This window comes from Aspergillus fumigatus, chromosome 1 (assembly GCF_000002655.1).
Source record: "Aspergillus fumigatus Af293 chromosome 1, whole genome shotgun sequence".
Lineage (NCBI taxonomy): Eukaryota > Fungi > Ascomycota > Eurotiomycetes > Eurotiales > Aspergillaceae > Aspergillus > Aspergillus fumigatus.
Genome location: NC_007194.1, coordinates 2,248,729 through 2,274,049, shown reverse-complemented (window position 1 = coordinate 2,274,049; position 25,321 = coordinate 2,248,729). Strand labels below are relative to the sequence as shown.

Sequence of the window (25,321 nt, the reverse complement as noted above, 5' to 3'; positions counted from 1 at the left end):
GGCTCTGTCTCTGTAGGCCGCCATGTCGTGCCTTACGGCCACCATACCTATGATAAAAAAGAAGTTAAGTACGGAATATCCAATTACCTACTTTAGAACTTCATAGCTGTGCACAGTACTGTGTAGACTGAGCCTATACAGAGTATAGTCCAGAGTCCAGACTTACAATAATCCTAACTAAGATGTCCCTAGCCGGGAAAGCACCAACAACATTTATCTCAGTGACCTCGGTCATGTGTGCGAGAGGCTTAAAGGTTCCTGGTTATTTTTCCGCCAATCAATTGGACCACAATAGTCATACATTCATACACGATTCTCTTGAGGTCTTTCAATAGTGCAGAGTACTCTCCTCTGTCACAAGTCACAACCATCATCACACATGGTTCCTGAAGATTGCCATTGTGATTTTTGAATTCTTGTCTCAGTAGAGTGCATCTGGTAGCATCTCACCTTCCCTAGCACCTGCTTGTTTTTCAACGTTTTTTTCAATTTTGCATGCGCTTGTGCTCTCAGTTCGAGGAACACCGGCATTCAAACGAGCATGGCGACTTCTCAACATTTTGACATATGTCGATGGGCTTGCTTCGAGGAAGTGGACATATCAGTTCCTGGTGGCTCGGAAATTAGTTTAGAGGAGACACATGGGTTATTGGTTGTTGATTGTTGATTTGTTTGCCCATCAACGGTGTTAAAACTATAGCGGAATTGTTCCGGGGGCGGAATGGCTCGGCAACACCAGCCATCCCAAACACGCAACGAATGAAGCCCTGCAGTGCGTTATTGAAACTTGGGCATGCTACTCCCGGCTTCCGTCTGGCTAGAAAATGCGGGGTGCGATTCAACGTCTTTGACGGCTACATCCATTAGAGAGGGCGGAAATGTTCCTCTCTCAGGAAGGGTATGAGACACCAAACAGTTCAGTTGCAGGAGTCACAGACGTCTGCCCTATATTACATCTGGGGTGAGACGGACATTCACCTCCATTAACATTGACCATGAGCAACTGAATTTCTGTTGGACTTTACTTCATCATGGCTATAGCAGCAGCAGTGTCCTCATTGCAACAAAACGTCCTTCGGCACCCTCTTCAGTCTCTGGCTATAACAGCACTGGTTGTACCGATAATCTATATTATCATAAACGAGTTTATCCGTGCATCTGCTCGCGTACCAGGATTCAAGGGTCCCCGCGGTCTCCCTTTAATCGGAAATTTGGCACAAATTCGCAAAAATGCGGCCGAACAGTACCGTATATGGTCAAAAACCTACGGGCCCGTCTACCAAATTCAACTGGGTAATATACCCATCATAGTCGTCAACTCGGCTGCCGCAGCAAAGATACTCTTCGGTCAAAATGCGCAAGCCCTCAGCTCAAGACCCGAGTTCTATACTTTTCACCGAGTAAGTGAAAGATCATACTCTGCATTACCTAACTTGGTCCCATCCGAGATCCTGGAGTAACATCTCACGTAGATTGTTTCGAACACCGCTGGGACGACAATTGGAACTTCTCCCTATAGTGAGTCTCTGAAAAGGAGAAGAAAGGGCGCTGCATCAGCTCTCAACCGGCCGTCGGTCGAGTCTTACGTGTCACACTTGGATGTGGAGACAAAGGCGTTTGTGGCAGAGCTTCTTAAATATGGAAATGGAGGAAAGACACCTGTGGATCCTATGGCAATGATCCAGCGTCTCAGTCTGAGTCTATCTTTGACGCTTAATTGGGGAGTGCGAGTGGCATCACAAGAGGAAGATCTGTTCAATGAGATTACGCACGTGGAAGAGGAGATCAGCAAATTTAGGAGCACCACGGGCAATTTGCAGGACTACATTCCCCTCTTGCGGCTGAACCCCTTCAGCACCAACTCGAGGAAAGCAAAAGAGATGAGAGACCGGCGTGACAGATATCTTAATGCACTTAACCGGGACCTGGATGACCGGATGGAGAAAGGCATTCACAAGCCTTGCATTCAGGCCAACGTTATTCTCGACAAGGAAGCAAAATTGAATAAAGAAGAACTCATCTCTATCAGCTTGACCATGCTCTCCGGAGGCCTTGACACTATTACCACACTCGTGGCTTGGAGTTTTTGTCTCCTGTCTCGTCGTCCTGATATCCAGGAGAAGGCGGCACAAGCGATCCAGGACATGTTTAGCCAGGATGAGCCCTTGTGCGATGCCCAAGATGACCAGAAGTGCGCATACGTCGCTGCACTGGTGAGGGAATGCCTGAGGTCCGAGATCCCTTGCTTAACTAACCTTCGCTTTTCTCGTCCGGCCTGAACATTGTGACTGAGAATTTACAGATATTATACCGTCCTCCGTCTTGCGCTTCCGCGGACCTCTATCAAAGACATCACTTACGACGGCAAGGTCATTCCGAAGGGCACAGTCTTCTTTCTGAATTCTTGGGCTTGTAATATGGGTAGGAACCCACTCATTATTGATTATTTATTCATTTTATTTTAATTTCTATTCTTTGTTTTTTCAGCCTTGGCTGTTGACGCTGACGAGTACGCACTAGACCCCGAAGTTTGGAACGATCCCGAGGAATTCAGACCGGAGAGATGGTTTGAACAACCAGATGCACCCATGCTGACCTATGGCATCGGCTATCGCATGTGCGCCGGCTCGCTACTCGCTAACCGGGAATTGTACCTGGTCTTCATGCGCACTCTAAACAGTTTTCATATTGAACCACATGACGACGTTGACTGGCACCCCATTAATGGGAACTCGGACCCCACAAGTCTGGTTGCGATTCCCAAGAAATACAAGGTCCGCTTTGTTCCAAAAAATGAGCAAGCCCTTACACGAGCCTTGGCTTAAGGCACCCTTGGCCAACGGATAACAGTGGCCCTGAATGTAGAAGCATACAGGGACATGTTCGGCTGCTCGCTACGATTCAGTGGTTCTTCTTACGATGGTAGCAGAGACGGGGAAATGATATCCCTAAGATGATTCGTCCTTGATGTTGTCTGGCTAGACGACCTTTATTTTCTTTGCACCAGTCTTTTTCTACGTCAGTTAAGCTTTATATGATTGTACTGACTATAAGTGGGTACACAAGTTCTGAAGTGCTGAGATGTGTGTGGAGGTAGCAATGATTATATATGGTTTCATCGTCACCCCTCTTGCAGAAGTTGATGAAGAATGTTGTCCAGGAGGATCGAAGACATGGCAACCAGGCACATATGCTGCATGCATGAAGAAGGCGTATCTCAGCTAAATAGGTCAGTCTTCATAGTGAAGAAATGGACCGCTCAACTCATGGTCGTATCAAATACGTTCTGGACGTCGCCTCGTCGCGCAACATAAACCGAGATTAAGCTGAAGGTAGCGTTGAGGACGACTTTTAAATCGGTATCATCTATGCATTCTATATAGACAGTATTTATAATTGCAATACAAACCTTCGGTTAAGAACCTAGAGGGGAATTTGAAGGCTGTGCAGAGGTTAAAACATCGCAGCTTTTCTACATGTCTCGTCCGGCTGAAAATTTGGTTGAGATACCTCGCATGGTCACATTTCATCTGTTCTTCCCCCTTTTCCCCTTTCTTTTTTCTCTCTCAGAAGAAATGGCGCCATACAAGCCCCCTCCCGTTCCCCCGGAAGGGTAGACAGGCATCCCACAAAGAGGTCAACGGTATGGGAATCGATGGTTGGCCCTGCTACTTAAGTAGAATATCGTCAAGCTGGTGATTAGAGGAAATCGCGCTCTATATAAATTGTGAATGGCAAAATGTCTGGGACGCCGGCTGCAACCCAAACTAGCGTAGTGGTTAGGTAGACGTGTGGCGAGATGTGAAAATGATCACTTACCAGAGCTGATGTTTGAGGGGAGATCTCTACGTAAGCTATAATGGGAAAGAAACGGTGCTGATATCAAGGAGGATACCTACCTATGACAGACTAGCTGGTTAGCCATTGTGCATTGCATGCTCTCAGTGAGTTATATGCTTTTTAGAGAATTTCAAGGCAGAGGCCCCCTCTCAGGCCAGGCATAGCCCAACGGTCAGTACTTGACATTTCGCAGATATCACCATTTATAGACGGTGATACGACGAATCTGCCATCGGGTTAAAAGGCGTAATGGACTTTGACTATAGACAGCCTATCATAGGGGCAAACAGCATCAGGATTGACCTTCAGTCATACATGCTCATGGTTATACCTAGCTATGGGCGAACCAGCAGACATTGCTTACAAGCGCTTTCCGGACCCATCTGGCTTTCTCAGCCGCGCTGAGGATGTGTCATGCAAAAACGCTCGAAAGATTCAGCTTGCCGCCCTTAGGAGCTTAATGCACCAGGAATATACCAGAGGCTAAATAGTAGTCTGGCGCTGACATAAAACGAGATTCCCTGTCAACCACCGGAGCCCATAAAACATGATACTTTTGAAAACCCTGGCATTCGCCCAACTCCTTTTTGGAGGCATCAAGCCCCAAGATCGATGGTGACATTGCCAACGACAAGAACATCGCTGATATCCAGATTCTGATTCCTCACCCGCATTAGGAGAAACAAACATTATCTCGCCAGGAATACGGTCATGTGTGAGAGGTAGTTGCATATTTCAGTCGTGCGGTCTTTCTTGTTCTTCCGCAGGGATTCGCACCAAGGTCACCGGCAGACGCTGCTCAACAATTAAGTTTTGGCCAGACTCAACGCTCGAGGATTGATCTTTTTTGCTTATGGAAACTGCAGCTTTTGCTATGATGGCATGCAACATCAGTGATTATTGCTGAAACAAGTTCATGGAAAAACAACGATGAGCGCCGCAAGACTCCAGAACATGCCGGACTTACTTGAAGCCATACTGATAGCCCGTAGAACATTGTCCCAATTTGCAAGAACGCAGGCCATAGCTAGAAGTCAGAAATTTGCTCAAGTCAGTGATTGTATGAAATCTTATCCGACTTTTTCTCTTTTCGTTCAGTGATCGTGCAAAATTTCGCAACCTCGATATTGTGCGAAAACTGTACAAGAATGCAGGAAGAGGAATAACGAGGCAGCGAACCTTCTGTACCATCTCTTAATGTACTTATCTTCGTCTCTAAGACTTGCATTTGCATCGCCATGGCACCACTTAGATCCCGCAGCCGCATCAGATTCTCGAGCTCGGCTTTCTTTGAGACAATGCGAGACGATAGAGCTAAAGACTGCTGGTGTGAGATGGCATTAAGATTGCTCTGTTGACGAATTGACGATGATGTTGATGTGCTGGCTAAAACCGCGGAAGTAGGGCGCGATGATGAATACGCCATGACCTGTGAGATCAGTCCAGTTTGTGGTTTGTACAAGCCACGTGTGTCAATCGCCCAAAGAGAAAAAAAAAAAGAAAAGAAAAGGAGAAGATATACTGACTAGATGTTTGATTAATAGAATCAAGAGCAAGCGATAAAGCCCATACAAATGCCTAAAGCCTAGGTAGTTTTGCCTGTGCCTTCCCTAGTCCCCACCTTACCAGGCCCTATGTAGACAAACATCAACAATGGGACTTCGCCCACACACCGCCAACCGTGAACCACAATCTTGTTTACATTTCACATCCATTCCGTGGTAACTAGAGCATAGGTTACATGCTAAGCCCATTGCACCCCCGGGCGCGACAGAGTTATAAACAAGCCCAGATTTAATTACCTGGCGCTATCTACAACCTTTCGGCTACCGTTATACTCTCCACAGGATTAAGTCTCCAGTAACTGAACAGGAGGCATTTTACTTGGCATGAACTTTCAGAATCATGGCTCGATTGAATGAATCCACGGCTCCGACAGAGGCCATTGATATCCGTGAGTTGCTCTCACTGTCCTATCCCTATTATCCAGTTTCCTTTTCCCACTGCTCCGTCCTGGTCCCTCCCTGGTTCCTTGTGTACATCGCTGGTTTTCCCTTGGGCTCTTTATTGATTACTTGTGTGTCAACATTAGTGAAGCGACGATTTGTGCGGCAGAACCGCGAGATTGCCCGTGTCAACTCAATACAATCCCTTCGTATTCGCACCCTTGAATCCGATGTTTCAAACTTGCTCGCGGAGAATGTTTCCCTACGAGAGCAGGTAATAATGCTGAGTCAAGAGTTGGAAAGAATTGAATCGGCCAAATCGCTCCACGATGGCGTCTATGACATCAAAACGAGATTGAATAACAAGTTAGCAGAATTAGGCAATCTCGTTAACGAGTTGGGCGCATTACCTCGCAGGTTGGGCAAGTCCTATGATGACAGATTGGGCGCCGGAGGTCTGGGGCAACTCGAACTATCGAGATCCGAATCCATAATTAGAAAACCTGACCCTGAGATCAACTTGATTTGTAAAAAACAGGGAGGTCTGCCGGTTATTCTCGAAGACAAATGCTACCCGCGAGAAACCCTTGAGTAAGTACCGGTCGAGAATCTCATACACATGGTTAGTTGTGCTTAGCAACATCAGGTCGCAGGAGATACGACACCTGATCGATTCTGGTCGTGAGATCTATACGGCTCCAGACCCGACGGATGCACCATCGCCACCATCGACAGTCAAGCGTCGAGAGTCTACCCCTTCTGAGAAAGATCTTGAGAATATCGAAATACTTGGCGTTGATGAGAGGTTGGACGACGAAACGTTATTCTCGAATTCAATGACGGGGCAGAGACAAAAGCCAGACCCTTCCGCCTCGAGCGATATCTCACCAACATCGGGGCAGCCCTCAATCACTGAGCTGGAGGAGACAATATCTCCAAGGAGGGCTGGGCAAAAGAGGAAATTTGGTGCAGATCGTGAAGACGAATACCTCTTGACCGGTATAGGCGATGATGATTTCCAATACAGTCGGCCGCGCCACTCTTCGCTCGGGAAAGTCGAAGGACGTGTGTCTACCCGTAGGAGGGACCCGTTACTCAGAGAGGACACGCAGCCGAAGCGGGATTCTGGTACTCACAAAGCATCTCAACGCAAAGCTCTTGATCCAAGTATGGAAACTCCTTTATGGTTGAAAAGCAGCATGATCGGCTTGTTAACTGTATGAATCACAGAGAATGGCAACCTTAGCATCACCTCAGATGAACAACCCCCTACCACAACCCATGATGGCACGAGCAAGAAATCACAAAGACAGAAAGGGCCTCTCAATCTAGTAGAGCCTGGAGAAGAATCAATATGCCAGCAACAGGGTAACTTTGGAAATTCCTTCAGCCAATGTTCAAATGACAATGAGCGGAAAGAAACTAATGCTCACGAAATAGTCGCGCTTCCAAACAAGAAGGGACAGAAATCAGAATCATTGTCCCCTGCAAAAACTGTATCTATATTTCAAGGTGCCTCTGGAATGACTTCTTCAATATTAAACGCCCCGCCGTCACGTCCGTCAAGACGTCAAAGATCTGTTGTGAGCTATGCCGAACCGAATTTGAGAGACAAAATGCGTCGACACACAAACGAATTTGTTCCCGCTGTCGGGGGGGAGAGGCAGACCAAGACATTGAACACAGCTGCGCTTCCCAAGTCTACCGATGAGGGAGACGTGGGGTTACAAACCGATATCAGCCGAGCAAAAAACCCGGAGAATTCGCCAGGGACGACCCGGGACCACATATCAATATTGGAAAAGGCTTCGGGTCACACATCACGTTCTACCGTAAACATGGTTTCACTCAGAAAAAAAAAGAACATTCTGGCGAATATTGTGACCGCTGGCGAAGAGGACCATGATACTCTACAAAGCGAGCTGTCATCGGGCGCTAGTGAGAGACCCAACTTCTCTGTTGAAAACAGCAAGCCCAGAGGATGCGAGGACCAGAATACGCTCCGCATTTCAAATGCCGCGAGAAATAATGAGCTGGACTCACAATCTACAGATGATACTGACTCCTTGCAAAGACATATTGCAGAAGAATCAGCGCCAACTTCTGATAGACGCAAACAACCCCGACGCCACTCTTCACACTCCAAAACATCCACCCAGCATACCCAAGGCGAATTAAGGACGGACCTGCAATCAACTCGGAAGTTGTCGACATCGGGTGCTCCTTCCAAGGTACTGAGACCAACGATGCAGGCCGAGAACGCTGACACCGATAGCGCAGTATTGGACGAAGAAACGGGATCTCTTTCAAAAGCAATGGTGGGAGGGCGGCTGAAACGTGGACATCGGGCGGTCGCACGAAGAAAAAGTATGGTGCTATGAATGAGCTATCTCAGGGGCCGACTCGAAGCTTGACAATATTACGTCCTATCGAACACCTATTTTGCGGCGGTTGATTCTAGCTCAGTCTAGATTCCACTGACAAAACCTATGACAAACACCACACGAATTCCATGCTCATATTTTGTAATCTTGCTCCATTTCCCTCTGCCCTCGTTTTCTTTCCATTGACATTGAAAATATGGAGCAGAGTCAATCTAGAAAGAGGTCTGTAGTTTGTAGCCCACTTGCCTGTCCTGCGGAGTGACTCTTTCAGTCAGTGGTGTCAAGCGTTATTGCATAACACAACGTCTAGCGCGACGACATCAACTTATACCCCGCGGTATTTGTAGATGAGGAGTGAGGTTGATGCATGGCTACATCCCCGTCTTTCTGGGCTGGCCCTTTACTTTTGGCATTTTTTCGTATGCATTCGGACTTGGCTTCCTCTTCCCGTTTCTCTTGGCATGGCGTTTTGTGTAGGAGGGAGTGCGTCCTCGATTCAATGACCGGTTTGACGGAGATTGACTCGCATCTTGTGCATTTTGTTCGTGGCTTTCCGCGCGGCCTGTCGAATCACGACAATCTACATCGTTGTCACTTTCCGGCTCGGAGGAACTCGATGTCGAATCATCAGACTCCGAACTGCTTTCCCCTACAGGCCGAGGTTTGTGGTAGATGCAACATACTGTATGGATTAAAGACGGCACGGCATTCTCGTAATTAGCGTCCAATCTAAACCGCATGGAAGACGATGCAAGTGATGGCAAAAACGGGCTTGGAATAAACAGGAAAGAGTAGAAGAGACAAGGTAAGTAAGCAGATGATTGCTGGTGGTTTCTATGGCCAATGCCATATTCGCTTACCTTTTGAACTTTTTTTACCCAGTCCCTCATTGTCTACAACATCTTCAGTCCATCTTATATGTCGTCCTGGCCTTGCGCCCTCAATATGGTCTGTGGCGATACTGTCATTCTCGGCTCTCAATCTCAGTGTGCCTGAAATACGGACAGTGGAATGGTTTTCTTGTGGGACGGCTGGGGATAGCAACTGAATATGAGAGCTGGATGCTGTATTTGAGGGTACCTGCCTAGTGCGTGACATTATTCATATACATCAGTCAAACCGTTTATTCGAGTATTTGAATTGAAGCGAGGGGTCTGCAATGACAATTAAACCACTGCGAAAGTCTTGTGGGGCTAATCCCTCACCGCTCCCTCACCGCTTTTATCCTACTTCAGCTGTTTACTGAGGCACTGTGCTTATGTAGACATGTTTCCCTTCCAGTACCAAAGGTATACAGTATTCATATTTGTATGTATCTACCTTTCTACAAGGTCGATTTAATTCAGACAACTTCACGGTTGCGCTCAGATCTACTACAGAGCTTGCGCCGTATGAAGCATAATGATCGCCAAACCAACAAAAGAGTGAGCCCAGGACGAAAAATTCCACTTCATGCGCAGGTTACCAGAAGCATCCCAATCGGCCGGCCCCTTCCCCAGCTATCCTCATCGGGCTAGGTAGTGTAGGTTGAAGAAGGAGATATACCTGGTTGAACAAATCAGTAGAAGCACTACGCCCTCAACTGGCGACTTCTTCTCACTAAAGCACAGTCCACAGATGTGCGTCGGGCAAGAGGAGCGAAATACAAAGAGACACGTCAGTGTGCAGAGAGAGATCCAAAATCACGTCCATATCGGATCCAAATAAAGGGTAGGCAAGGTGGCAAAGGGAGCAAGCCCGGTCTGTCACGTAGCATGCCGAAACACGTAGTAGAACGAGCAGCATTAAGCTTGAAAGCCATAAAGGGACCAACCGTTAAGACCGTCTTCTGGAGTCACCAACTCCGCTAAGTCTTTTGTAGCTCTATCTAACGAGCTCACTGGTAATTCACTGCGGAGTTCCAAGTCGAGTCAGAGCTCATCCTCCTGATCCATTTCAGACGGCTTTAAAAGTCCTCCAACTCTCATTGCCCGGTCTCGTTCTGCTGCCTGCGCATCCCGCAGAGCCTGCTCTCTTTCCTCTGCATAAAGTTCTGCATTATCACCTGCGAATTCTTTCAAAGAAATCAAGAAATCCCGCAAATGGGTCTTGAACTTGTTGAAGTCATCATTGAAGGTAAACAAGCCAACTACAAACTGCTTGATTTGTATCCTGAGACAGAATTAGCACTCTTTCAATCGAGACTGGGCTAGCAGCCAACTTACTCCTGAAGATTCTTGAAAGCATTTTGTAAGAGGTTGGCAACGTATTCTTGCAAGAAGTCTTTGTTGGATGTCCCGAGCGGCGCTTGTTCGGGGGAATAGATGGGTTCTTGGACCTTCCCGGATTCGATGAAGTAGAACATACGGGACAGTAGCATTGCTTGAGATTTGAACCCTGCCAAAAGGTAAGTGTGAGCTCCTCTAGTACCATGGATGTGTACGAACCTGCTTTGTGATCGCTGTCGGTAAGAACAAAGAAGACGTCTTGGAGGATAGGGATGAAAAATTGGCGAAAGAAAATGCTCGATGTTTGCGTATCGGTCTCGGCCATATTGTTCATCAGTTCGAGGCACATTGTAAGGCCAGTATTTTCCACTTCGCGGTTGTCATGTTTACTGGCCCACATGCAAGAGTCGATCACAAACTTGAATTGTGTGGCATCAAGTTTGAGTAACGCCGGAAAACAGTATAGATTGATCGCTTGGAGCAATTTAAAGAACTGCACACGGTGCTCTGGATACTCATGGAAGTCTTTGTTGATCATCTCGAGGGTGCATTCGAACACACTCTCCATGATTAAAGGAACCTTGTCTTCCATAAGGCTCTGGTGAAGTAAGTCAGCTTCGATAGCATTCTCAAAAGCCATGCTTGCCTGGGAATGTTACATACATGTAATTTATGAACGATTGTGGTCATGACGTTCAGCACCTCTGCTTCCCGTGCGTCGGGAACATTTCGGTTATAATCCACCAGAACGGCCTCCAGGAGAGGTGGAACCATGTTTGCGTTGACCATCTCCAGATCATCAGCTTTCTGCACATAGGTATCGATCAGCTTAAGAATCTCCTTCTTGATGGTACGAAGTCCTCGGACTTTCGGGGTCTTGGTGGCGATGTTGCCTGTTCGACGTTAGACAATGAAGGCACAAAAAAAAAAAAAAAAAAAAAAAAAAAAAAAAAAAAAAACCACAAGCTTATTTACCATCGTGCGCAACAGCATCGTTAATGAGTTGACTAGAAGCCCGATACATGTTCAGCATATCATGGTAGATGCGGCCAATCTGGGAATAAAAGTATGTGCCAATCGAGGAACATGCTGCAACATTCGTCTTCATAATGTTGCCGATGATCTTTATCGTTTCTCCATCCTGGAGTATGGACGGGTCTTGATTCGCCTGGGCTATAATAGCATCCCACGCCGAGTTAGGAAGGGACATCAAGTTCTCGATCAAACGATCCTGGAGGCTTTTTTGGCCTTGGGCAGAAATCATATATCCGCACGCTTCGTAGAAAGTGTGAACTTGTTGTGGTGAAAGGTCACAGGTGATCTTTCTCATGTTCCGAACAATTTCCTCAATGAATGGCTCGTTCTCCCCAGGCTGAAGGGCGACAAAATGGCGTCTGCACTTGTTTGCGATCTTGATAAATGTATCGCACGCCATGTCTTGGACACCTAGTGTGTGTCAGAAAGAGACGCACTGTAAATCAGCATGCGTAACTGACCTTCATGTGTTTCGTGCATAAATTCAAACAATTTGTTGACAACCGTCTTCAGGAATTTCCAATGGGCCTTCAAGAATCGCGGATACTGCCCTACAATATACATAATGTTACTGGCGACGACCGCTTTGTTGTCTTTTCCTCGCTTCATTTCTGTGAGACCCAGAAGGTCCTTGATCACAGTGACAAGGAAGCGCTTTTCAGTCTCCTCATTCATGGCCCCCGAGATTGACCCAATTGCCCAACATAAAGTATTGCAATTAGCCCATGACCACTCAGACCCGTCCACCTGTTTAGCCAACTTCTCGATCATGATATTTTCTGTGTCGACGACGTCAAGATGTGTCAGATAAACCAAACACTCCCGTATTGTCTTATAGAGCTGAATCGTGTCGCTTTCTTTGACGAATTCGCGAACAATTTCGCCCTCGTCGTTTTCGACAATCAAGACTTCTTCTGGCCTGACCATTTTCTCGATCATCACAGTGCGAAGGTTCGACAAGACTTCCTCGTACTTATGCTTGCGAAGGGGATAATTGGCAAGAGTGCTAGGATGTGGTGCCCCTCCGTTTGACAACCCACTAACACCCATGCTAACCAAGGGGTTGATATCTGTGATTGGGAGTTGTTGCATCTCCTCGTACAACTCCTGCACTAGTCTTGTCCAGTACTCCAGACAAATTTTGAAGACCTCTCTGTCGTCGATCTGACTAATACGAATAAGGTAAAAATGGGCGTGTGTGAGATAGTCACGATTCGGTAACTTCTCAATGAGCTGGGCACAGGGTTAGTATTTCTGTCAACATCCACTCAAGTGACTATTTTGTAACACTCACAGTTAGATGAGCACTGAAAAAGCTGGAGAGGAACAGTGCTAAGTTGAGGACAAACTCCTGATCCCTCGAATTGCTTTTGGCATATGTCTGCTTTAAATCCATGGAGAGTGGAATGGTTTTCGAGACTATGGTCAATGTCTCAGTGAACATTTGAACCAATCTTTCATCGTAATTGTAAGGGTTGCCGATTTGCAATCCTCCAATCTCGGTGAGACACTTCAATGTCACATTCCGAAAATCCGGAACGTCCAGGAAACGAGTTAAGAGGGTGTTGATGATGGGGGTCTCAAATATGTATCCCAGGGGTATCCAATTGAGGAACCGAAGGAGAGTCTCTAATGTGGCTTTGATTAGACTCGGCTGGTTTGCTGTATTCAAAACTTCGGAGCACAGCTGGAAGATGGATGAGAATTCCTGAGTCATGGAAGTCTTGAGATTTCTGGCCTTGATAGAAGTCATCTGATCCTGCGAAAAGTCAAATACTTCCTCTGATAACAAGCGAAGGATGGCCATGTTGTTTTCGCAGATAGAGAGACTCGTATGACAAGACGAGATTATTTCATTGATGAAAGTAGGCCAATTATGAGGCCACTCTTGCTTCAGGATAGAAACGAGGACCAGGTTGAGCTTATTCAAAAACGCGCGTTCACTCCTGAGCTTCTCTTCTGACTTGGAGTTTTCGATAATGAAGTTGACGATGAAATTTCGTATGCCTAAGTGGTCTTAGTCATGAGCTGACAGAAGAACACGCGACTCCTGCTGCTTACCGAGGCATTGCTCTCTTGGTAGAACTTTCCATCTGGTCATAATCACATCGTCAAGAACCTGCAGCGCGAGGTCTAACATGGTCAGCATGGGATGTATCGAGTGAAACACATAGGAGAACACGCGAGATGTTTCCTTACACTTTGTTTGCAAATACGACGATTCTTGGAGTATATTACCCACGATCAACCAAGCGTCCGGGTTTTGTTTAAACTGGTTGTCGAAGCGAGTCAGTGACCCTGCATTGAGTGCTGGGGTTTAGAAATACTCACTTCTGTTAGAGTCTGCTGGGCTTGCTTTTGCTGAACGGAGAGTCGCATTGTGAAGTTAGCAACCCAAGCTTTAAAAGAAAAATCGTACATATTGGCGGAATCATTATGGTGTCTCACCAAATCCCCTTTGCCCTCATAGAAGGCCCGGACAGTGTTGTCCAATTCTTGTATAGAAACAGACATCCTGTCTCAAGGACTGACAACCCTGTCCGTTCTACAGCTTCACCTCTGATACAGGTACTAGACACGTACTATGCACCGAGAAGCCTTGCTGGACAGTGATAGGCGCTGATTAGTACAGGTTTTCGGGAGGTTGATCAGGCGAACAAAGGTTTGGCGGGGTTGAGGCTCTTTTGGAGGGGTTGGCAATAGGTTAGAGACTTCAAGAAAAGCTCCTGGTTGCAAAGAATGAGTTGACAGGGATCCCAGAAACAGATAAGTTCAGCGGGGCTTGATGCTTGATGTATTGTAGGTATAGATGAAAGCATACGAGTGTCAATTATTGGCGGTGAAGAGAGACTACTCTTGTTGCGAATGTCAATGTCAGGTTGGTGTGATGCATGAACTAACTAACGTAATCGGTAAGCGAGCGGATCACGCAACCGAGCGGATCACCAAACGTGTTTTGACTTCTATTTCAAAAGCTGCAGTGCTCAGCCAGCCACTATGCCACCAAAAGCGCGTATAAACTCAAAAAATTCAGTTGAGCAGGAGGGAAGGGTCCTACTTGCAGTATCAGCTTTGAAAAATAAGGAAATTCTCAATATTCGTGAAGCTGCGCGTGTCTATAATGTGCCTTATACTACCCTCCAGCGGCGCCTAAAGGGGCATACTTTTCGAGCTGAATTACGCGCAAATGGCCATAAAATGACTCAGAATGAAGAGGATTCACTTATTAGATGGATTCTATCTATGGATCAACGTGGAGCGGCTCCCCGACCGTCCCATGTACGAGAAATGGCGAATATCCTGCTTGCGCAGCGTGGTTTAACTCCTACCCAGACTGTTGGAGAGAAATGGGTATATAACTTCATTAATCGGCATGATGAGATCAAAACCCGATTCTCTAGGCGCTATAACCACCAGCGTGCTAAATGTGAAGACCCAAAGATTATCCTGGAATGGTTCAATCGTGTCCAGATCACAATAATGCAGCATGGGATTACACTGGAAGATATCTACAACTTTAATGAAACTGGCTTTGCAATGGGCTTAGTAGCTACTGCTAAGGTAGTTACAAGAGCTGAGATGCTTAGTCGGCCCTTCCTTATCCAGCCAGGGAACCGCGAATGGGTTACCTCTATAGAGTGTATTAACTCTACTGGCTGGGTGCTTCCACCATGCATTATCTTCAAGGGAAAGGTCCTTATTGAGGGCTGGTATCAAGATACAGCCTTACCAGCAGACTGGCGGATCGAGGTCAGTGAGAATGGATGGACGACTGATCAGATTGGATTACGATGGCTTCAAAAAGTCTTTATTCCTGCTACTACCAGTCGTACAACTGGTAGATATCGACTATTAATTCTTGATGGCCATGGGAGCCATCTAACACCACAGTTTGATCAAATCTGCACTGAGAATGATATCATTCCAATCTGCATGCCTGCACATTCATCACATCTCCTCCAGCCTCTAGATGTTGGCTGTTTCTCTCCTCTTAAGCGTGCGTATGGCCGCTTGATTGAGGATAAGATGCGGCTTGGTTTCAACCATATTGACAAGTTTGATTTCCTTGAGGCCTATCCACAAGCTCGTACGGCAATCTTTTCAGCAGATAATATTAAAAGTGGCTTTTCAGCAACTGGATTAATACCACTGAATCCAGATCGGGTGCTCAGTCAGCTTAATATCCAGCTTAGAACACCTACACCACCAGGCAGCCGATCAACTAATTCTGTCCTAAAAACACCTTACAATCTCAAGCAGCTGAAGAAGCAGGAAACTACACTTAAGAAGCTACTTAGGGAGCGTACATACAGCCCTCCTACCCCTACAAAGGCTGTGCTAGGTCAGATTATTAAGGGGTGTGAGATGGCAATGAATAACGCTGCCCTTCTTGCAAAGGAAAATCATGATCTACGTGCTGCACATGAAAAGCACCTTCAAAAGCAGAAGCGATCTAGGCGGCAGATAGAAACTGCAGTGGGATTATCTATCCAGGAAGGGCAGGAGATCATTTAACGCAGGGATCAGGCTGCTGAAGCTATCCCAACTATCCCTCCAGAGCAGGTAGTAGATACAGAACAACGCCCTCAACGGGCACCCCCACGCTGCAGTGACTGCCATATTCTAGGCCATAGGCGATTGCAATGTCCGCAGCGCAAGAATAACTAGATTTAGTAATAAAATCATGTTTTAGGGGTTCAAAATAGCCTCCAATTTCGGCCGCGGCCAAATTCTATGGTATGGTGATCCGCTCGGTTGCGTGATCCGCTCGCTTACCGATTACGTTACCAGAATCGCTTACTAATAAGCTTGTTAGTTGGTTTTCTGGTACGCCTACGGAGTATCTACCTTCCTTAATGATCACTCATTGTTACCATACTTGAGTTACAGTTCAGATGATCAGGTACCTACCTTACCAACTACAATGTTGAAATTGCCGCGAAAGGGCTAGGTTTCGCCCATTTGATGCAGCCAAACACCACAAAGAGACAGCTAGGATCCTTGGTTTCTGACAATTGGCCAAGCTTTCTCAGGAAGGGTTGCCGCCAGACATACAGCGAACTCAATCAGTAGTATCATGAGACTTCACGAACTCGTAGATTGCTCGTGGGTATCTTATGGACAGCTGAAGTCAATAGCAATCAAGACTATGGCAATTAGACCTCATATGCATAAGCACGTAGATCTCATGCTAGGTAAGAGTAATTCATAATATAGTCCAAGTACAAAGACTACTACGGAGAGAAAACGAAATACTCTCTAGTTGATTTAGCATGCACAGGCACCTTGCTTGGATTGTGGAGGGGCCCTACTATCTTTGGGTACTACTGTTCCTGATTAAAATAATAATTGCTCTTATCCCATAATAATTACTAACATGCATGTGTGGGCGCTTATATGTGTACCCTCATCATTTCGCCCTTATTGAATATACATTACATGACACCCATTGAGCAGGAAAACATCACCGAGTAGGTGTCTAGGATGATCACTGTGCTATGAAACTTGATTTCTCCCACACATTATAGACTGCTTGGTGGCTATCTTCAGAGACTTGGACATATGGTACCAATATTGCCTTGGCTTCAAGTGGCAGTCAAAGTAGCGAAGTTAGGGAGCTAAGCTAAGTAGGGTGGATACAAGCAGCCATGTACTCCTTAGGGGTATTGTCTAGGAGTCATGACTGTAAATAAATACAGAGTTAGACGGGTGATTTGCCTACGGAGTACGGGGTGTATAAGTGATCTATCTAGCCACTCCATAATTGAGAGAGATGTCCGGAGTGCTCGAGTGTCTGATCAACATCTGATACTCAACCGGTTCTCTAGCTCAATACCCATTCTGAATTTGTACTCTGTAGTTTAGTTGTAATCCCTTAACCCTACTCTGCTCCATACTACTGTTATGATACCTAGTCTATTATAATAGTCTTTGTGTCATCTAATCATTAGATACATACATCTTCCCAGTCCTTCATCTCCTCTTCTATTCCTCTTTCCCTATGCTTTCCATCAGTATCTTTGAGCTTCCCTATTCCACAGTCACTGAAATTCTCAAAGCTATCTCTCCATTGTGAAGATTAGTGAGCACTCCTGGGCATACTGGTCGTGTCAGATCACTCAACTATAGTCGTCCAATCCTAACGATTCATGTTTGACCTACGCCATCTTGTAGGGTGGTTGGTATTGGTCTTCAGGCTGCTCTATACCACTATTATTTATCCTATTTGACCCCTCATTGCGCATCATTCTGCCCTCACTACTGGGATTCTAGCTCTCAACCCAGACGTACTCGTTTTCCTCGCCTAAACGTATATTGATACTTTGATTTTCATGCGGGCGGTTGTCCTCTCCCGGATGCCTGACCAATAACACTTTCTTTCTTTATATTGGCCATCATTCATTGCGCGCTGTTGTTGAAAGAATCCAAGCAATCTCAACCTTCTTCCTCTATTGCCTCCCACCACTCAACAACTCATCCAATCTCCTATCTTATACATTGTTTAACCTATTATGATCATTCAACTAGTATCTTCAATACCGCAAGTGACCTCTTAGTGCAGCGACAAGGCATCGAATCCGAATAACTATTGCAGTGAACTTCAGCTGTTTGTCTCCCCACCCTTCTTGTGATTATGGGCTGCTTCCTCACTGATCGATGCAGAATAGATATAAGACAACAAGAACAGTCCTCCAGGTTAAGATCCGTTCTGTCAAAACATCATAGTTCTGCCAGGCAGACTGAAAGAGTCCGCGGAGCGAGAGTGCGCATCATCTTGATACTACAGCTTCGCCTGTCTTTTGAGAATAAACGATGGCGTCCACTTCAGCGACCAATGGTCACGAACCCGAGAAAAGGTCCAAGTTGGAGAACCAAAGTCCTCCTCGGTTTACTGCGGTAAATGGAAGGGAAATCACAGCGCCAACGTCCGTTGGCCCTACTGCGGCCGACTCATCAAGCAACGAAGATATACCGAATAATCAAGGCAGAGTCGAACTCGACGCTCCATCTCGAACGGAAGAACGCCCTAGAGACAATGGAAACACCGAAATTGACCCGGACGAACGATCGACGCAGTGTTCCACGTCCCATAGCGATTCATTATCAGGAGGACAAGGTGCAAACAAGAGGAAGAGATCAGAAATTGATGAGCGTCAAGAACTTCTCTCATCATCTTCTAAAGGCTCCCGAAGTCCAGCCATACGGTCAGATGCTGCTGTGGAGTCTCACACCCAACAGCTTGCTGTGAACTTCGCTATAACACCTCCTGGCTCTCATGATCTCAAGCATCCATCACCATCAATCGCTCAATCAGACAGAAATGAAGATTCACGATCCGCCTCAGCAAACGCTTCATTGAACGACTATGATTCACATCTGGTACAACAGGCACAGCGCGCACAGCAGATTGATCCCTCAGATGCTCAGTTGGTGGAGGTACTTCAGCGCGAGTCCCAGGATCATGATGGACAAAGCTTACAGCAGAAGAACTGGAGTGCGACGAATCGCTCGACAGAGGGATCTGCGCAAACCAAAGAGCCACAACATGCTTTTTCACAAGAACAGCCACAAGCGGCTATACAAGTCGCGCCTAAAAGAAAGCGCGTTTTCAGCAACCGGACTAAAACTGGCTGCATGACTTGTCGCAGAAGGAAAAAAAAATGCGACGAGCAACATCCTGCGTGTAAGTTAATCCTTGCGACATCTCTCATAGATGACGGATTTTTTTCGTTCTTTTTTGCCATGGTCTCTCAACATTTTTCACAGGCAACAATTGTCTCAGAGGTGGTTTCCTCTGTGAAGGTTATTCGTCCAGAAGCACGTGGCAGAAACCCTCGAGTGCGAAAACTCCAGTTCCGTTGCAATCAAAAGAGGGCTACCCAGATTTAGGGGCGCAGTATGTGCATGACCTAAGCCAACAGCATGAGCGACAAACTCTGGCGGAACAACTTGAGGCGGGAAAAATGAGGGCAATCGTCACTGATGAGAACGATCGTGTCGCTGGGCAGTTCAATGCAAGCCCGACAGGAGCCAATTCGGCTCATGGGCCGTGGTCTAAACGAAATTGGCCTAATGCTGGCCATTCTACCTTTATACCCGAGCATGTGAGCAAGTCTGACTATAGAGAGGTCCCATCAATACATGAACTATCGCGCGAGGGACACGCGAAAGGCGAGTATCAGATCGTTCCGTCGATAAGAGACATATCGCACGGATCACATCAAAAACCGGGGATGTCCATCTTTCAGAGTGGCATTGATCAGCGGCCGGCACATACTGGCACCGTGGACATGAACAGCCCCCAGGCACAGGCTCGAATGGCTCTTAGCATTGAGCATCAGCTGTCCAATCGCACCGTAAGTGAAGAATCGGAGAAGGACAAGATGATTCGCGGCGAGCTTTATCGCCCTTTCGATATTCACCTTGTGGAGGAGCGCGAGCGATGCAAAGCAGCCATCTGGCGGTTCAACAATGCTTGTAATCCTGTTTCGGGCTTGAGTGCGAAGGAACAGAATCGCCTGCTGAAGGAGGTTCTGATTCCTCCTGGTTCGGTTGTTGGTTCTCCATCGAGCGTGGGACCACTAAGACCCGCCGGATCTATTGGGCAAGGCGCTGTTGTTGAGTCACCTTTTCAATGCCACTATGGGTTCAACATTCACATTGGTGAGGACGTTATGATATCAGAGAATTGTCTCTTCGTGGATGACTGTCCTATCACTATCGGTGCTCATACATGGATAGGTCCTCGAGTCACTATTCTCAGTTCTATGGCCCATGCAAACATGCAAGAACGGAAGGGCTCTCAAAGCCGCTACCAAGGCCGTCCCGTCACGATTGAGGAGGACTGTTACGTCGGCGCTGGTTGCACTATATATCCCGGTGTCCGTCTTCGGCGTGGTGCCTATGTGGCTCCGGGCGAGGTAGTCAAAAGTGACATTGTAGCCTATGGTTTTCAGGGTCTAAAGCCAAGCTACATGTGATGGTTCAAACAACCAGGATATGTCGTCAAGGTTAAGGGTGCCAAACAGTACATCTACGTTTCTCGAGTCATGGCCGGGTCTTCAAATGTCTGGTGATATGCACATATGTAGCGTCTGCAACATCGGCGGGTTCTCACATTGCTAGTGTGTTGACTCCTCACCAATATTTGCACGGCGGTCTTCTCTTGTATATCCCGCGTCTCTCTTCATGCCTTATCCACCTTCGTCTAGTCGGCAACGGAGCCATGCATTACAATAATATAAATTGGTTGGGGAGGACAAAGGTTGGTGCCCTTTAAGATGATGATTGATACTCTGCTAATCTGCTAACCAAGAGCGAAGCGGCCTCTCCGTCAAGTGATAGAATGTTTTAATACAACTGGTCCTCATGTCAGTTCTTTTCCTGCCAAGATGACGTTGGAGAAAAGAGGAGCAAGAGGGAAGGCACGAAGTACTTATTGCTACATTCGAAACGGTCCTTACAGTCTGATTTATATCAATCATGATCCTGACGATTTCTCTCAATTGACTCGATGTGATTTTGAGTATCCACAAACATGACAATGGCAGACGGGAGACGTGAGAACAGAGATCATGAGTAATTGACTAAAGCCAGTCCAAGAATTCCGGTACAAAATAACTCACAATGATTCCAGCGCCGGCTCTGAGAATCCCTTCTGTACTTTCAAACACCATCGATTTCAAATCAAACACCCCAGCCTTGGCAGCGGCATGGATCATAGCATACTCACCACTGACCTGGTACGCTGCAATTGGCATATCCTTTGCAAGTTCCTTTGCATCCCTGATGATATCCAGATAACTACTTGCAGGCTTCACCATTATGATGTCTGCACCTTCACCCACATCTCGCTGAATTGCTCGCCGGGCGAGTCCACGGCCTCCCGGCGGCAGCTGATAACATCTGCGGTCACCGAAAGAGGGGCAAGAACCGGCTGCGTCACGGAATGGTCCATAGAGACAACCACTGAACTTTGCGCTGTAGGACATCAAGAGAACGCGATGGGCTAAGCCTGCTTCAATCAACTTTAGTTTGATAGCGCGAACTCTCCCATCATTCATGTCGGATGGAGCGACACAGTGCGCACCAGCAGTAGCGTAGGCAAGAGCGACATCTGAAATTCGATCAACAGACTGGGCGTTATCCAGTGTCCCATCCTCTCGTAGTATGCCGCAGTGACCATGAGATGTGTATTCGCAGAGACAAACGTCAGTCACAATATAGAGATTAGGGAAGCGTGACCTGAGAAGACGGATAGCCTGAATAACCGGGCCCGAAGGATCATCCGCAGCAGTACCCAGGGCATCCTTTGCGGTCGGGTGTAGTGGAACCCCAAACAAAATAACCGACCGCAGTCCCTTTTGAACAAGTGGCCTGAGGAAAGGAACAAGGCGGTTCAAACCTCGGCGATGCTGGTTAGGCAGTGATGGTATTGGTGTCTCTTCATCGGGATTGTCGGTGATGAATAATGGGTAGATGAGCATTTCCTGCATTGAAATCAGAAAAGAGCCCAATCACAGGAAGCTTCAGATCTATGTGGTAGTCTTCAAAGCGTGGATAATTTGACTGACGACTCTGACGCCACGAACCTTGGTCAATTGTCTTTCAGCTTGCCATGATCTCGTCAAAGGATGGCTATATCCGGCATGCAGCTGGCTTGAAATGTCTCCAGAAATACTGACACTTGTAGCAGCTGTGCTTGTGTATGACCGAGCGGTGGCCTGAGACCGTGAATGGGATATTTGAGAGCTGCGATCATCATAAGCATCCCTAAAGGCAAGATCCGACACAAGATTTGAGAAAGACATTGTGTAGATGAGGGATTTATGGGGAGTTGAGCACTTTTTGAGAAGTGGTTGTGCTACTATGGAGTACGGATATTCCTCCCATCAGTCCCTGCCCCTTGGCACCCATCATATTCTGCCCAATGACATTTGGTTATGCAAGTGCGCTCTATGTATTATGAATTATAAACTACTATACCAGTACAGAGTATAGTGAATTGAAATAACTAGTATTACTACAACCATCAGAATCATTGGTGATTATCAGGTAAATTAATTAGGATACTGGGGTAATGTAATTCCTGAATCAGCTGCCACCCCCAAGTCCAACCCCTCCATTTGAAATTTTGATCTCATGGTGTATGGAGGCGTGCACCAAAAGTGTTGACCTGCGCTAGTAAGCTTAGCTGTATCCTGCTGACGCAGCCCCCCTAGTAATTTATATATAGAAATATATCTAAGATCTTAAAGGAAAAATCTTTTATCTATATTCTACACTTTAATACTATCTAAACTCACTATTTTTATTACATCTATTACTTACTATGCCTAAGAATAGTTACTGTTATGAATTTAGGTGTAAGGTGATTAGAGGTAATCAGCCTAGGGGGTCCTAGCCAGTGAAATGACAGTGACTAGGCTGTGGTTATCAATAAGAATACTAGGTTTTAGAGATATATAAATATACTAGTAAAAATATATATACTTTAATAATTAGAATAAACTACTTAGTCTTCCCTAAGCTATTTAGAACTCCTATTTCTACTAGGTATATTTAGAATTAGGGATATAATTATATAGGTAGGAGGGGGCTTACTACTAGGGGCTTACTAGGTTTATATAATTCTAACTTCTAAGTATATAATAACTACCCCCCCTTTAGAGAGGTTTATCCTAAATTATATAAATTCTAAAATAGATATTAAAGATTAATACTAGCAGCTCTTACTATTAATTATAATTAATAAAGGACTTTATATTAGTACTTAAGAGGTATTAAAAAGATACTAGAATATACTAAGTTAATTTTTAATAAAATTATTATCTTCTTAATAAGCTCTGTTTAGTATAGTACTAATAATTAATTAGATTTTACTAGCTATTATAATATTATAGTATTATCTTATTAATATATTATTATATTTAGTCTTTATAATAGATTAGGAGTAAATAATTAATAAGTATAGTAATAAAGCCTTACTAAGTAATTAAAATTAATAGATATTAAGGGTCTAGTAACATAATCCACGGCTGAGCAGTGAATATAACTAAAGTGCGAATTTTTGCCGCAAATCATCCTATTATTAAAGTTTTTCAACCACTAGTGTTATTAATTAGACTATCTACTAGTTGAATAGATAGCTATTTATTAGGGCAACTTCTTCTAGTATATCTAATAATCTAACATCTACTACAGGTTAGTAGAGCGCGCTGATAAGATATAGGTGTAGGCTTATTAATCTAGCTATTAACCTCTATATCAAGCTACTAAATGTGATTTTAGCCTTCTTATATAGATAAAAGGACATTATTCCCTACTATAGCACGCCTTCTTACCCTTTTCTTTACCTTCTACTCATTTTCAGCATGTAGGACCTTAATTTCTTCTTAGAGAAGAAGATTTATATTTATTACTATCTATGCGGCCTTTTCTAGATGCTAAATATAAGCTATTAGACTACTAGATAGCTTCTATTTTTAGATGCTTCTCTGTATAGTGTAGACCTTATAATTAAGCTAGTAAGGATTCTAAGGAGTCTGAAAGGTAGAAGAGATAGAGCCTTTAGTAAGTAGTAGTATTAGTATATAAAGTTAAAAAGTAATCTTTCTAAGGACCTGCTTTTTATTTAATAGCTTTAGACTAGCTCCTGTAAAGCTATTATATATATTTACTTAGTTAAACACCTTATCTTATGCTAGTAGATATAGATATAGAAAATCTTTCTTATTAATGTAGTTATTTCTAGTAACTATTATTCCTTCTACTAGTTTTCTGTATAAGTGTTTAAGCAGCCTGAAAACCCTAATATCTAGAGGTTAGAGAAGATAAGAAGTATATAGTGGTATATAGAGATAGATAATTACATTCTCCTTACAGAATGTATTAAATTCTAGTATTAAATAGCTAGAATAGCTATTAAGGATAAGCAACCACTTTGCACTAGTTAAAAATTACCTAAAATAAGGCTTAAACATAACTTTTAACTAGTAGAGGCTAATCTTATCTATTGTCTAGCCATTCTAATTAGTTGTAATTAACTAGTCTTGAAGAAACTTAGATTCTTAATACTAAGCAGCCTAGTATTCTTTTCCCTTTAAGATAACTACTAGCAGTATAGAAGTCCCTTTAGAACTAATATATTTAATGATTGTAATCTATTTATAGTTCCCTTAGATAACTATATAAGGTCTCTTACTATGTTCTACTATAGTAATAACCTTAGATATTATATAGAGTCCCATTATAAAGCTAGTTTTGTTAAAGTTCTAGATATTATCTTTATATATACTATGTTCTTAAATAGCTTTATATATAGTCTTAAACCACTATCTAATAACCTTAGGATCCTCCTATTTTGCCCTCTGGTATGTAATCCTTTAATTATATCTTATATATAGTTTAGAGTAATATTTTATAAAGAAATAAGCCTAGTTTACTCTAAGGACTGCTATTAAATCTTATATATATTTATAGAGTAAAATCTGTGCTATTCCACGCAGGAATTCTAGCTAAATTAAGAAGCCTTACTTATCTATATCTAATAGTTGCTTAATAAGAGTCTCTTCTTTAGTAGCTATTAATTTATGGCTATTTGCATATATTTCTGTTTGTGGTTTGACTCTAGATAGCTACTTATAAAGGGAGGATTTAGGGATACTAAATATCTAGGTAGCCTTTAGTTTTAACTTAACTTTTTGCTATTTCTATGCAGTAATAGCTATCTGTATATAGGCTTCTTTAGATAGAGGCATATTTATATATAAAAGTAAAGAAAATGGCGCGTTGAAAATGGTCGAGTTGAATATTTTGGTGGTTGCGGGGAAAATTTGCACTTCAGTTGTATTTGCTGCTTGGCCGTGGATTATGTTAGTATTATTTTCTTAGTAATATAAATATTAAT

General features: G+C 44.7%; 6 protein-coding genes across 6 annotated transcripts; 4 read left to right on the top strand and 2 right to left on the bottom strand.

The window, feature by feature from the left end:
* Positions 1 to 245: 245 nt before the first annotated feature.
* Positions 246 to 3,463, top strand: AFUA_1G08800 (cytochrome P450). Its single transcript, XM_747154.2, has 4 exons — positions 246 to 1,400; positions 1,473 to 2,230; positions 2,303 to 2,421; positions 2,521 to 3,463. Exons 1-4 carry the CDS (start codon positions 1,032 to 1,034, stop codon positions 2,823 to 2,825), a joined length of 1,551 nt encoding a protein of 516 aa, XP_752247.1. The 5' UTR covers positions 246 to 1,031; the 3' UTR covers positions 2,826 to 3,463.
* Positions 3,464 to 5,511: 2,048 nt separating this feature from the next.
* On the top strand, positions 5,512 to 9,392 carry AFUA_1G08795 (shugoshin family protein). Its single transcript, XM_001481666.2, has 4 exons — positions 5,512 to 5,794; positions 5,933 to 6,377; positions 6,433 to 6,953; positions 7,017 to 9,392. Exons 1-4 carry the CDS (start codon positions 5,746 to 5,748, stop codon positions 8,165 to 8,167), a joined length of 2,166 nt encoding a protein of 721 aa, XP_001481716.1. The 5' UTR covers positions 5,512 to 5,745; the 3' UTR covers positions 8,168 to 9,392.
* Positions 9,393 to 9,452: 60 nt separating this feature from the next.
* Positions 9,453 to 14,290, bottom strand: AFUA_1G08790 (exportin CRM1). Its single transcript, XM_077803871.1, has 12 exons — positions 13,861 to 14,290; positions 13,744 to 13,773; positions 13,612 to 13,684; positions 13,474 to 13,545; positions 12,707 to 13,419; positions 11,874 to 12,645; positions 11,353 to 11,823; positions 11,041 to 11,270; positions 10,597 to 10,975; positions 10,375 to 10,546; positions 9,771 to 10,321; positions 9,453 to 9,715 (listed from the first exon to the last, which is right to left on the bottom strand). The coding sequence occupies exons 1-11, from the start codon at positions 13,924 to 13,926 to the stop codon at positions 10,081 to 10,083; spliced, it is 3,219 nt and encodes a 1,072-aa protein (XP_077660042.1). The 5' UTR covers positions 13,927 to 14,290; the 3' UTR covers positions 9,453 to 9,715; positions 9,771 to 10,080.
* A 119-nt stretch (positions 14,291 to 14,409) lies between these two features.
* Positions 14,410 to 15,927, top strand: AFUA_1G08780 (uncharacterized protein; the record flags this gene model as incomplete). The annotated part of the gene is made up of 1 exon (XM_077803870.1): positions 14,410 to 15,927. The coding sequence occupies one exon, from the start codon at positions 14,410 to 14,412 to the stop codon at positions 15,925 to 15,927; it is 1,518 nt and encodes a 505-aa protein (XP_077660041.1).
* Positions 15,928 to 17,205: 1,278 nt separating this feature from the next.
* On the top strand, positions 17,206 to 20,991 carry AFUA_1G08767 (uncharacterized protein). The gene is made up of 4 exons (XM_077803869.1): positions 17,206 to 18,019; positions 18,076 to 19,096; positions 19,180 to 20,677; positions 20,736 to 20,991. The coding sequence occupies exons 2-3, from the start codon at positions 18,226 to 18,228 to the stop codon at positions 20,391 to 20,393; spliced, it is 2,085 nt and encodes a 694-aa protein (XP_077660040.1). The 5' UTR covers positions 17,206 to 18,019; positions 18,076 to 18,225; the 3' UTR covers positions 20,394 to 20,677; positions 20,736 to 20,991.
* An 8-nt stretch (positions 20,992 to 20,999) lies between these two features.
* On the bottom strand, positions 21,000 to 22,223 carry AFUA_1G08760 (porphobilinogen synthase HEM2; the record flags this gene model as incomplete). The annotated part of the gene is made up of 2 exons (XM_747149.1): positions 21,000 to 21,902; positions 22,005 to 22,223. 2 exons carry the CDS (start codon positions 22,221 to 22,223, stop codon positions 21,000 to 21,002), a joined length of 1,122 nt encoding a protein of 373 aa, XP_752242.1.
* Positions 22,224 to 25,321: the final 3,098 nt, after the last annotated feature.